The 12,235-nt window shown below is 42.5% G+C and overlaps 1 protein-coding gene across 1 annotated transcript; it reads left to right on the top strand.

Moving 5' to 3' along the window:
• Positions 1 to 226: 226 nt before the first annotated feature.
• On the top strand, positions 227 to 4,861 carry TUBA1B (tubulin alpha 1b). The gene is made up of 4 exons (XM_020966138.2): positions 227 to 337; positions 2,206 to 2,428; positions 2,523 to 2,671; positions 3,628 to 4,861. The coding sequence occupies exons 1-4, from the start codon at positions 335 to 337 to the stop codon at positions 4,606 to 4,608; spliced, it is 1,356 nt and encodes a 451-aa protein (XP_020821797.1). The 5' UTR covers positions 227 to 334; the 3' UTR covers positions 4,609 to 4,861.
• The last annotated feature ends 7,374 nt before the right edge of the window (positions 4,862 to 12,235 follow it).

Raw genomic sequence — 12,235 nt, 5'->3', positions numbered from 1 at the left:
CGAAAGGGAGGGTGCCTCCCTCCATCCTAGCTGGAGTGGGGGGTTGGATTACGATTCCAGCTCCAGGGCTTGGGGCGGGGTCCCCCGCCCTTGCAGCTGCAGCTGCTGAGCCGGGTGGAGGATTGGAGCGTAGGCCCAGCCCCTAGAAGGAGGAGCGGGACAGTCTGGCCGTTTTATCCCCGCCTCTTCCCTGGAGCTGCTATATAAGTGGCTCCCGCACCTCCCCCGTCTCAGTGTGTTACTTACCTCGACTCTTAGCTTGTCGAGGGCTGTAACGAGAACCCGGCTATCCCCGCTTCTGCCGTCTTAGTCGCTGCTTAACCCACTGACCACGATGGTGAGTGGCCAGGGCTGGGTTGGGGCTGGATTCTGGGTCGGACGGGGAACAGAGGGACTGGGAGTTCAGCTCCGGAGGGCCGCCTGCTCCTTCTAAGGGAATGCCGGTGCGGGGGAAGAAAGGCGGAGGTGGGGATGGCGCATGGCGGAAGGAATAAGGCTGAAGAATGTTAGGCGGCGGCTTCTGGCCAAGCCTGGGCTATTGGGCACAAGATCTGGTTGGACTAAAGGAAGGAGGCCCCATTTCCGTACTCAGACCCACGCTGGAGACTGCAATGCGGCGTGGAGCCTCCCCCACCCCCAGACTTGGATGGATAGGTGGGGCGCGCGCTCTTTCCGCCCCGGCCACTGGCTGCGGTGTCTTTTCCCGCGCGCGCCCAGGCCGTCGCCTTCCTCCCCTCCCCCGCTTCTGTAGCGCGCGCTAGCAGGCGTAGTGTTCGCGCCTGCATTCTGGCTTCCGCAGCTTCTCCGCGCGCTTTCAGGCGGGGGCGGGAAGAGCCCGACGGACAAAACCTGTCGCGCGCCCTCGAGCACGCCGCCCAACTGCGTAAAGCGCGCGCTCGCCTGGGTACCGGCCTCCCCTCCCCCAGACTGCGGCTCTGCTGCGAGACTGCAGAGCCGCAGTCCGGGGGAGGGGAAGACCCGCCCCTGGCATAGGGGGTGGGTGGTGCCCTGCTTTTTTTCAACTTTTAAAAAAACCTTGATCTAATGAAAAATAGCATAGGTGGCGTGTGTGCCCCTGGGCCCGGGCTGGATTGGATTCAACGCTGCCATTCCAGGCCAACCCCTTGGAAGGACAATAGCATCTCATGGCAGGAAGGCCATCTGTTCCTCCCTGACCCGGCCTCCCTAGCTTCCTCTGTACTAGGAATGTGAGTGGGAGCAGGTGGTGGGAGGGGAGGGCAGAGGCAGGATTGGGGGATTTTAAGAGAGCAGAAATCGGATCTGGCTCCAGATCTGGGCCGGAGATAATCCCCTGCGGTGCCCCGGACAGATGTGGAGGGGCTGAGCTGAGCAGAACCCCCCCAGAGAGGTGGGAGGAGCCCAGGCAGCCTCTGCAGACGTGGACAGCCGCAGTTGTTTAGTAGCCAGTACGGGGACGTGGGAGGTGCAATTGCTGCAGTGGTCTGAATAGCGCCTTCATTCTTCTCTCTCCCTCCCCCCTCCCGTCTGAGGGCCAGACATTTCCTCTTTGCAATTCTATCCTTGCTTCCTGTCTGCTGGTTGCTGCTCACAAATCTGGCCTTCCTTTGCAGAGGTGGGAGGCTGGACATGTGCACAGGCAGGAAGCAGTGACTAAGCTCCATCTTTAGGCTGCCTGCGGCGGAGATGTGAAACTTCTTGGCCAGGAGAAAGGGGTGGGGGCCGAGTTACAGAATGGTGTAAAGAAAATGGCATCATATTCTCACCTACCGAAAAGAATTTATTGTATAGGGAGGGAGGGAGGATGCTAATTCCAATATGAAGTCAAAAGAAAAGCCCCTGCTTAGTAAAAATGGTAGTACTAAGCCCCCAAATTCTTTGTAGGTAGGGTTGTAGCACAGGTGTCTTATTGATGAGAAAGTGGGTAGTTCTGGGGAACACAGATTTGGTGAAATGAAACCAAAACTTGACATCTGACAAATTTTTCTTCCCCTTCTCTGCCATATAAACTGCCATAAAATGACTATTTTTAAATTTTATTTCATAGAACTCCTTGGTATCTGTTGTTGGTTTTTTAAGCCTTTGGAAAGTTAAAATGTTTTATAAATTCAACTTGTTATGAGAGAACTTTGGAAATCCTGCAGTTGGTACCAAGAACCATGCAGGTTTTTTTTTTGTGAATTAAGACCCATTACAAAGTTGACTTTCTCTACTCTTGTCTCACAGCGTGAGTGCATCTCTATCCACGTTGGCCAAGCTGGTGTCCAGATTGGCAATGCCTGCTGGGAATTGTACTGCCTGGAGCACGGTATCCAGCCTGATGGGCAGATGCCAAGTGACAAGACCATTGGGGGAGGAGATGACTCCTTTAACACCTTCTTCAGTGAAACAGGCGCTGGCAAACATGTCCCCAGAGCAGTGTTTGTAGATCTGGAACCAACTGTCATTGGTAAGTCTAGCCATTAGTAGTAAAGGTCTCCCTGAGATGTCATTTCTTTTTCCTTCCCATGACCATAACTATGTTTATATCTTTCTTCCCCTAGATGAAGTTCGTACTGGAACCTACCGTCAGCTTTTCCATCCTGAACAACTGATCACCGGCAAGGAAGATGCTGCCAATAACTATGCCCGTGGGCATTACACTATTGGCAAGGAAATCATTGACTTGGTTCTAGACAGGATTCGGAAGCTGGTAAATATAAAGATATTAGAAAAATTTTAATCCTAATAGTTGTGATGGGTCAAGAATAGAGAAACTTGGCAATTTTAGGAATTAGTCGTGGTTGTGTACACAACCGTGAATTCTTAGAATAATCATTCAGCAATAAGATTGAACAGAAGATTTCAAATCTCACTAGAATAGGTAACCTGGACAATTGTACTAAGCCAGCTTTCTTTAGAAATAGGACTTTCATTTTTTTGTCAGCTATTCCTGACAGCTGTATCCTCTCCAGTTGAAGCCTATAGACTTCTGAAGTCCAGTCTTCTTGTTCCTGAAAAATCCCAATCCTATTAGGATAATTATACAATTCTAAATCCCAGTAGCTGGGAATGAGTCTTAAAATACCCATAATACTATCCATATTGGTTTAACATCTTTGAGTTTAGAAGTGCTGCTAGACTGGTCAGTTTTTAGCTAGGGCCCTGTGAATTCCTGCTTACCGTGAAGTGAGCATTAGACCTGATGTAGGTAGAAATTAAACAAGACTCCTGTGAGGTTGCTCTAGGAAGAGGGAACATCTTTCAGTATTGTGGTCTGAGACCAAGGAAGCAACATTTCTTCTTATACCTACCTTTAGATTCCTAGGATTCTTACCCATGCCTAGATAGATGTGGTGGTACCTAGTGATAGCTGTGTTTCAGACACCTTTCTGAAGGAAACTAGAGACATTGTCTCATTTGGAGCTAATAGTTGTTCCTTTAATAAACTCAATAAATCAAGATGGGTTTAGGTCAGCTGTGATATGGACCTACCTCAGTAGACTGGGGGCAGCTTTTACTAGCTCAGTATGGGTTGAGATAGTCTTCGTAGTTCACAATCCAAAGGTTACGGTTTTGGTAGCAGGAAATAAAAACAAAGTGGCATGCAGGGTGAGAATATAGCCTCGCACCTAAACTGATTCTTGCTGTTATTTTCCTTTCTAACAGGCTGATCAGTGCACAGGTCTTCAAGGCTTCTTGGTTTTCCACAGCTTTGGTGGTGGGACTGGCTCAGGTTTCACCTCTCTGCTGATGGAACGTCTGTCCGTTGATTATGGCAAGAAGTCCAAGCTGGAGTTCTCCATTTACCCAGCCCCTCAGGTTTCCACAGCTGTAGTGGAGCCCTACAACTCCATTCTGACCACTCACACCACCCTGGAGCACTCTGACTGTGCCTTCATGGTAGACAATGAGGCCATCTATGATATCTGTCGCAGAAACCTTGACATTGAACGCCCAACCTACACTAATCTGAATCGCCTTATTAGCCAAATTGTGTCCTCCATCACTGCCTCTCTCCGATTTGATGGTGCCCTGAATGTTGATCTGACAGAATTCCAGACTAACCTGGTGCCCTATCCCCGTATCCATTTCCCTCTGGCCACATATGCCCCAGTCATCTCTGCTGAGAAAGCCTACCATGAGCAACTTTCTGTAGCAGAGATCACCAATGCTTGCTTTGAGCCTGCCAACCAGATGGTGAAATGTGACCCTCGCCACGGTAAATACATGGCTTGCTGCCTGCTCTACCGTGGTGATGTGGTTCCGAAAGATGTTAATGCTGCTATTGCCACCATCAAGACAAAGCGTAGCATCCAGTTTGTGGATTGGTGCCCAACTGGCTTCAAGGTTGGCATCAATTACCAGCCTCCCACTGTGGTTCCTGGTGGTGACCTAGCCAAGGTACAGCGGGCTGTGTGCATGTTAAGCAACACCACAGCCATTGCTGAAGCCTGGGCTCGCCTGGACCACAAATTTGATCTGATGTATGCCAAGCGTGCCTTTGTCCATTGGTATGTGGGGGAAGGCATGGAGGAAGGAGAGTTCTCTGAGGCCCGGGAGGATATGGCTGCCCTGGAGAAGGATTATGAGGAGGTTGGTGTGGATTCTGTTGAAGGAGAGGGTGAAGAGGAAGGAGAAGAGTACTAGTTACCCCTTCCATACAACTCTGCAGCATGTCTCATCCAAAACTCATCAGTTTAAACACGCGTAGCTTATCTGTAACCTAGGCAACTGTTGAGAAGGTACCATGAAGGTATGAAGGCAGCCTTGATAGTACAGCTAGCTATCTGGTTAGTTTGTCTACACTATCAAAACTGTGATCATGTCTAAGTTTTCCATGTGTCTCAGTAAAAAATTTTCCATCATGTCTATGAAATTAAAGGCTTTAAGGAAAAACGCAGTCTTGACTTCTGTCTAGTCTTTTAAATGACATGTCTGAGTCTCAAAGAGTGCTGTGCTATTCCCCATTCCCTGAATGCTCCAATGCTAGTGTTAGAGGTTGCCTGCTTGGCTCTTGGAAGATAGTGTTCTCTGGTGGGATTAACATTTGAGGTGACCATATAATGTGAAAGGAAAACTGGACAAGTCTTATTTCTGTCATGAACTAGCTGGGGCTATAATAGTTGCCTATCCTTTTTCAGTTTCCCTGTTCACAACACAAGCATTGAATTAGATGAACTCTTGAGGTCCCTTAAATACTTTCATCTTATGAAAAGGATATTATACTGCTAAGACATAGGAAATGTATCATTCTTTGCTTCGGACCACAATCCCTTGAGAGGTGGCCCTTGATGTCTTCCATCTCTGGGATCTTGCCTCTTCAAACTTCTTATCTAGTGGCCTCTCTACCTTTTACAAACATTTATCTCCCTTGTATTTAAAAACTTCGTTTGACTTTGTTAAGCCCTCAAGCTACCACCCAGTATTTCTTTTCTTTCAGACAAACATTTTTTTAAAATCTTAATTTCACTTCCCACTTTAACCCTTGCATGCTGGCTTTCAGCTCCAACATTCAACAAACTTCAGCCAAGGTTAACAATGATCACAATTGCTGATTAGGATGGCCTTTTCTCAGTCTTTGTTTTTAACCTCTGCAATTTTTGATATTCACCCTCCGTTGGTTTTCTAACACTCCTCACCTTCCTGACCACTCCTTTACCTCACCATCTCATGTCTCCCCTCTTATATTTTTTAAAAGCCTGTTTTCCAGAGCTGTGTTTCAAGAAATCAAATGAAAACTGCACAGGACAAAAAGTGTATTGTCCCAGCTTTTAGAAAAAAATCTAGCTCCCAAGCCCCAAAGTATAAGCAACCAAATGTTATATTCCATCTTTTGTCTTGATTCTTACCTAGCCCTTAGTCATTGAATGGGTGTTGCCTCAGACAAACTGAGGCATGGGAAAGACCTTAAATTAGAAAGTCCAAGGTCATCCACTGCATCCTGGGCCATTGCCAGTCATAACTTTTGTCTTGCTATAGGACCTTGATTGCTCTGGAGAAGAGAGTGAGGCTGACCACTTAGCACAGCTCTGTCTCACTTAAATCTAATTCATGTGAAAGTCAAGACATCATCCCTGTGATGTCATTGGTCCTCTTAGAGAACAAAGGACCAACAACAGCCCATGTCTTCACTCTGTAGGTTCTGTCATTGGTTTTCTTGGATTCATTTATTTCTATACATATAACCCTTAACTATACATCCTATCTTAATCTTTCTGATGAGCTATGTCTTTTTGTTTTGTTTTGTTTTGGTTTTGAGTTCTGAGTTGTCTCTCCCTCCCTTCTAACTCCACATTTGGAAAGGCCAATATTTGATATAGATATTCTGGAGTTGAATACCATTTTCCTTCATAAGTACTTCATAGTTGATTTGAATGTTCATATTACTTAGAATAGCTTGGTCATTCACAGTTACTGTTCATATTGGTGCTACCATTTCTACAATGTTCTCTTGGTTCTGCTTGTTTCAGTTTGCATTATTTCATGCAAGTCTTTCCATGTTTTTGTTATTCGTCCTTTGTTCTTAAAGAGGAAAATCAACCTGTTTGTAATTTCTTACAGCACAGCAGTATTCCATCACAATCATATAGTACAACTTATTCAGCCATTCCCCAATTGATAGGTATCCCTTCAATTTTCAATTCTTTGCACCACAAAGATTTGGTATAAATATTGTAGAACATATAGGTTCTTTTCCTTTTTCCCTGATCACCTTGGGAAACAGACTTAATAGTGGGATTATTGGGTCAAAGGTAATACACAGTTTTATAACTCTTTGAGCATAATTCAAAGTTGTTTCCCACAATGGTTGGATCAGTTCATAGTTCTACCAACAGTGTATTAGTGTTCCAATTTTTCCACGTCTCTTAACATTCGTCATTTCCTCTTCTATCATTTTAGCCAATCTGATGGGTTTTCGATGTTACCTTAAAGTTTCTTTAATTTGCATTTCTCTAGTCAATAATGACAACATTTTTTAATGTGACTATATATGGTTTTGATTTCTTCTTCCAAAAACTGCCTGTTCATATCCTTTGACCATTTATCAATTGGGAAATGACTAATATTCTTATAAATTAGGCTCAGTTCTCTATGTATTTGAAATATGAAGCCTTTACCCAGGAAACAATCTATAAAAATTCCCAATTTTCTGCTTCCCTTCTAATCTTGGCTATATTGGTTTTATGTGGGAAAAACGTTTTTAATTTAATGTAATCAAAATTATCTTACATCCCACAATATTCTCTGTCTCATTTATTCATAAATTCTCCTATCCATAAGTCTGATAGGTAATATGTTCCTTGTTCTTCTAATTTACTTATAATATTTCCCTTTCTATCTAGGTCATGTGTCCATTTTAACTTTATCTTGGTAAATTGTGTAGGCTATTGGTCTAGTTTCTGCCAGAGTATTTTCCAGTTTTCCCAGCACTAGATACCTCCAAATGGCTCCTAGATATCTCCATCTACATGTCCCAAAGGCACCTCAAATATGACATGATTAAAATGTGACTCATATTCTCCTACCTCTTCCCCAAACTTACCAATTTCCTTTGAATGCACCACCATCTTTCCGATCATCAACTTTGGCAACCTCAGTTAGTCATACAACTCTCCACTCTCCATATCCAGTCACTTGCCAACTCTTACTGATTCTCTCTCCATATCTCACATGTTCCCTTCTCTCCATTCTCATGGACAGAATACCAATTCAGGCTCTCATCACTTTTCACCTGGAATATAGCAATAGCCCCCAATCAATCAGACTCCTTACTTTTAGTTTCTCTCTGTAACTCATCCTAAGCATAATTGCCTAAATAGTTACCCTTAAAATTGCTATTTGACCATGTCCCTGCCATATTCAAGAATCTTCAGTGACAGGATAAAATACAAGCACCTGTTTGCTTGGCATTTATATCCTTTCATTGTCTGCTTCTTGAATATGTTTCCAAACTTATTGTAAATTACTTGATTTCACACACTATGCTTGCCTAGTTGCTGACCCAGAACTGTTTCTATTGTTCAACTCCCAGCCTTTGTATAGGCTGTTTGTTCCTTGTTCCTCAGATATACTCCCAGCTCACCTTCGCTTCTAAGAGATCTTCTAAGGGAACCCTTTCCTGATCCCATTAGTTGTTAGTGTTCTTCCTCCTGAAATTACCTTGTAATTGCTTACCTGTGCCCCTCAGTAGAATAGAACTTCTTGAGGACAGGAACTGCTGTTAATTTTGGCTTTGTTTCCCTACTTCATGATAACAAATGTCTTGCATGTATTAAGAGCTTAATAACTGTTTGCCTGATTGAATTGAAATTGAATAGAAATAGAGGCTTTAATACAAATACAAATCTTCATGAATCTGTGATCTCTAGGCAAGATGACAAATAAATGTCCCCTAATACTGATTCTGATCAAGAGAACATAGCTGATTAAGAAGGCAAGTGCAGCACCTTTCTGTATACTTCCAAGAATCAACATGGATGCTTCCTCTAATGCATACAGAAACTGGCTTTATAACTTTGTAATGAGTTGAAATGACCAGAAAAAATCTCTTATTGACTAATCCTTTGATAGCCTTTCCAAACTTCAGTTAAGCTGTACTTTAACTAACATAAAAGGTCCATAGCCAACTTTTGCTGACAATGTATGAATACTCCAGTGTCATCCTGAGGTGGTAGGGTAGAACAAGAAGTGGTGGACCTTACTGTATGCTAGATAGAACAGTGAAGATTTTGATACTGATACTGCTCTGGAAGGAGGTCACCAGAACCTGGATGATAGAATAAATGACATTTTTATTTCTTACTAGGTAGCTAGGTGTTGGCAGTGGATAGAGCATGATGTCTGGTGTCAGGAAGACTCATTTTTGGGGGTTCAAATCCAACCTCAGACACTTACTAGCTGTGTGACCCTAGGCAAGTCACTTAACCCTGTTTGCCTTAGTTTCCTCATCTGTAAAGTAAACTGGAGAAGGAAATAGCAAACCATTCCAATATCTTTGCCAAGAAGACCCACTTCGAAGAGTCACAACTGAACAATATTACCATGTGAGAGGATAAAAAGGGAAAAGATTCATAATGGCCTTAATAACTTAAGAGAAAACTATCCATTGGGATATAAATATCTCAATATCAGAAAAAGAATTGAATAAGCCATCAAGAAATTTACAAAGGGTAAGAGGAATGCAGTAGGGAATAGTACCAGATAGATTTATAAGGGAATTTAATCAAGCATAAAGATATATATGGATGTATATACACATACACACACACACACACACACATACATACATACATACATACATACATACAAACTCAGTTGGGTATGGAAATCTATCTTACCCAGCAGGAAAATAGGAGGAGAAGGGTATGAAAAAAGGAGGTGGGGTGGGGAATGATTTTTTTAAATCGGCAAATTAAGAGAAGCAGTAGTCAGAAACAAAACAGATTTTTGAGGAGGAACAGGATAAAAAGAAAGAAAAATGAGAAACAGAAGAAAATGGAATGGAGGGAAATACACAGTAACTGTGAATGTGAATGGAAGGAGCTAACCCATAAAGTGGAAGTGGATAGCAGAATGGATTAGAAACCAGAATCCAACAACTTGTTGTTTACAAGAGACACACTTGAAACAGAAAGACACATATAGAGTTAAAATAAAGGGCTAGAGTAGAATCTATTATGCTTTAGTTAAAGTAACAAAAGAAGGGGCAGCAATCATGATCTCAGACTGGCAAAAGCAAAAACAAACTTAATTAAAAGAGATAATTGGGGGGCAGCTAGGTGGTGCAGTGGATAGAGCACTGGCCCTGGAGTCAGGAGGACCTGAGTTCAAATGTTACCTTTGACACTGGATACTTACTAGCTGTGTGACCCTGGGCAAGTCACTTAACCCCATTGCCTAACAAAGAAAACAAACCAAAAAAAAGAGAAAAGAGAGAGAGAGAGAGAGATAATCAGGGAACTATATTTTTCTCTGATAAAGACCTCATCTCTCAAATATACAGGGAATGGAGTCAAATTTATAAAAAGTAAGAGCCTTTTCCCAATTGATAAATGGTCAAGAGATATGACCAGGCAGTTTTAAGAAGAAGAAATCAAAGCTATGTATAGTTATCTGAAAAAAAGAAATGCTCTAAATCACTATTGACTAGAGAAATGCAAATTAAAACAACTCTGAGGTACCACCTCACACCTACCAGAAATTACAAATGCTGGAGGGGATGAGGAAAAATAGGTGTACTAATGTACCTGTGACCTAGTGCAACTATTTGGGAGAACAATTTGGAACCGTACCCAAAGGGCTATAAAGCTGTGCATGCCCTTTGACCCAGCAAAACCACTACTAGGCCTATGCCCCAAAGAGATCAAAGAGAAATGAAAAGGACCTATATATACAAAATATTTATAGCAGCTTTTTTTGTGGTGGTAAAGAATTGGAAATTGAGGAGATACTCATCAATTTGGGAATGGCTAAACAAGATGTAGCACATAAGTTCGGTGGAGTTGTTGTTTTGGCCTTTTTTTGTGTGAGGCAATTAGGGTTAAGTGACTTGCCCAGAGTCACACAGCTAGTGAGGTGTTATGTGTCTGAGGCCAGATTTGAATTCAGGTACTCCTGACTCCAGGGCCAGTGCTCTATCCACTGCACCACCTAGCTGCCCCTTGTCCTTCATTTTCAAAGAGGACTAATGATATCCTGAGGTGATATCTTGACTTGTGCATGAATTGGATTTAAGTGAGGCAGAATTGCACAAAGTCACCAGCCCTACTCTTACTTCCAGGGTCATCCAAGTCCAGTGGCAAGACAAAAGTCAGGATGACTGGGATGCAGTGGATGACCTTGGTGTCTTTGATGTCTGACCAAATTCTAAGTGCATCATATTGCCTGCTTCAGTTGCCTTCATGGCCACTGGAACAAACTGTTCTCATCTGCCCATTCCACCTTGGAGCAAGTCTTCACATTCTCATAACTCATGGATGGATTTGAGGCCCTTTGGTTCACCCTCAACCTCAGTTAGCCCATATGGGTTTACCTGGGTGTGTCCAATGTGCATGCTGCAGCTTCTTAGAGCCACAGGTGAGAGTTGAGTACCAGGTGGACACCAAAAGTGGATGAGCAGCCCTGACGAAAAGGACTCAGCAAGCCCTCACACCTGAAATGCTAGCCTTCCTTGAACATCCCCTACATCCTGATTGTACAGTACTATTGTGCTATAAGAAATGACAAGGGATGGCTTCAGAAAAAAAACATGAGAAGGTCTATATGAAGTGATGCATAGTGAGATGAGCAGACGCAGGAGATCATTGCATACAGTAACAGCAATATTGTAATGATGATCATCTGTGAAAGTCTTAGCTGCTCTGATCAATATAATGATCCAAGAGAATTCCAGAGGAGTCATGATAAAAAAAAAATGCTATCCACTTCCAGAGATAGAACTGATGATTCAATTCTTAGTGCAAATTGAAGAATACTTTTTCACTTTATTTTTCTTGCAAATATGCTTTTCATTATTTCACGTGTATAACTGATATCATTATGCTTGTCTTCTCAGTGGGTGGGGAGAAGTAGGAGGGAAGGAGAGAATTTCAAGTCAAAATTTTAAAAAAGAATGTTATAATAAATAAATAATGAATTTGGTATTTTTTTGTTCTGTTTTGACCTTTCTCCACTCCCAAAAGAAGAAATGACCCTAAGTCACAGTGCAAAGAATTTAGGTCAGAAATAGACTTTATTCATAGTTATACACGGAAACTATAGGAATCTTTTCCTGGAGAGCTTGAAAAAATGATCTTTCCTTATTTATTTAGGATGACTTAACAATACTTCTATGATGCAGAATGTAGACTACAGACCCAAGAATATAATATACACACTGACTAAGTAACTAGAGGTTTTTTTCCTTTTTCAGAGATTTGACACCTATTTTTATTTTTTATTTTTTGTAAGTTACAGCTTGAATTTATTATATATTTTTTTAAAAAAGCAAATTGAACTTAATAGACATCTATTAAGTAACTAGAGTTTGAATAGAACATATTCCATTTTGCCTTTCCTGCTTCTAGACAGCCATGTGTATGACTCATCCATCACTGAGCAGGCTTGGTGCTTACAAATGACAAGACAATCCCCTTTTTCTGGTTACTGAATGAGAAGACTAGATGACTTAGTGACCCTTAAAAAAAAAAGAAAAAAAAAGAGTGACTTTAACTCTGACCCTCTCTTTCTTTAACCTTCCGGGTGACATCATACAGTAATGGGACCTGTTGTAGAG

Source organism: Phascolarctos cinereus, unplaced genomic scaffold (genome assembly GCF_003287225.1).
Source record: "Phascolarctos cinereus isolate Bilbo 61053 unplaced genomic scaffold, phaCin_HiC Scaffold_1;HRSCAF=81, whole genome shotgun sequence".
Classification (NCBI taxonomy): domain Eukaryota; kingdom Metazoa; phylum Chordata; class Mammalia; order Diprotodontia; family Phascolarctidae; genus Phascolarctos; species Phascolarctos cinereus.
Note: the sequence above shows the minus strand (reverse complement) of the source record. Positions and strands in the feature narration are given on the sequence as shown.

Bases quoted from the DNA above. Each gene is read 5' to 3' on its own strand.
- TUBA1B (XM_020966138.2), top strand. The intron at 2,429-2,522 runs GTAAGTCTAGCC...TTCTTCCCCTAG, and splicing joins TCTGGAACCAACTGTCATTG to ATGAAGTTCGTACTGGAACC. The intron at 2,672-3,627 runs GTAAATATAAAG...CCTTTCTAACAG, and splicing joins TAGACAGGATTCGGAAGCTG to GCTGATCAGTGCACAGGTCT.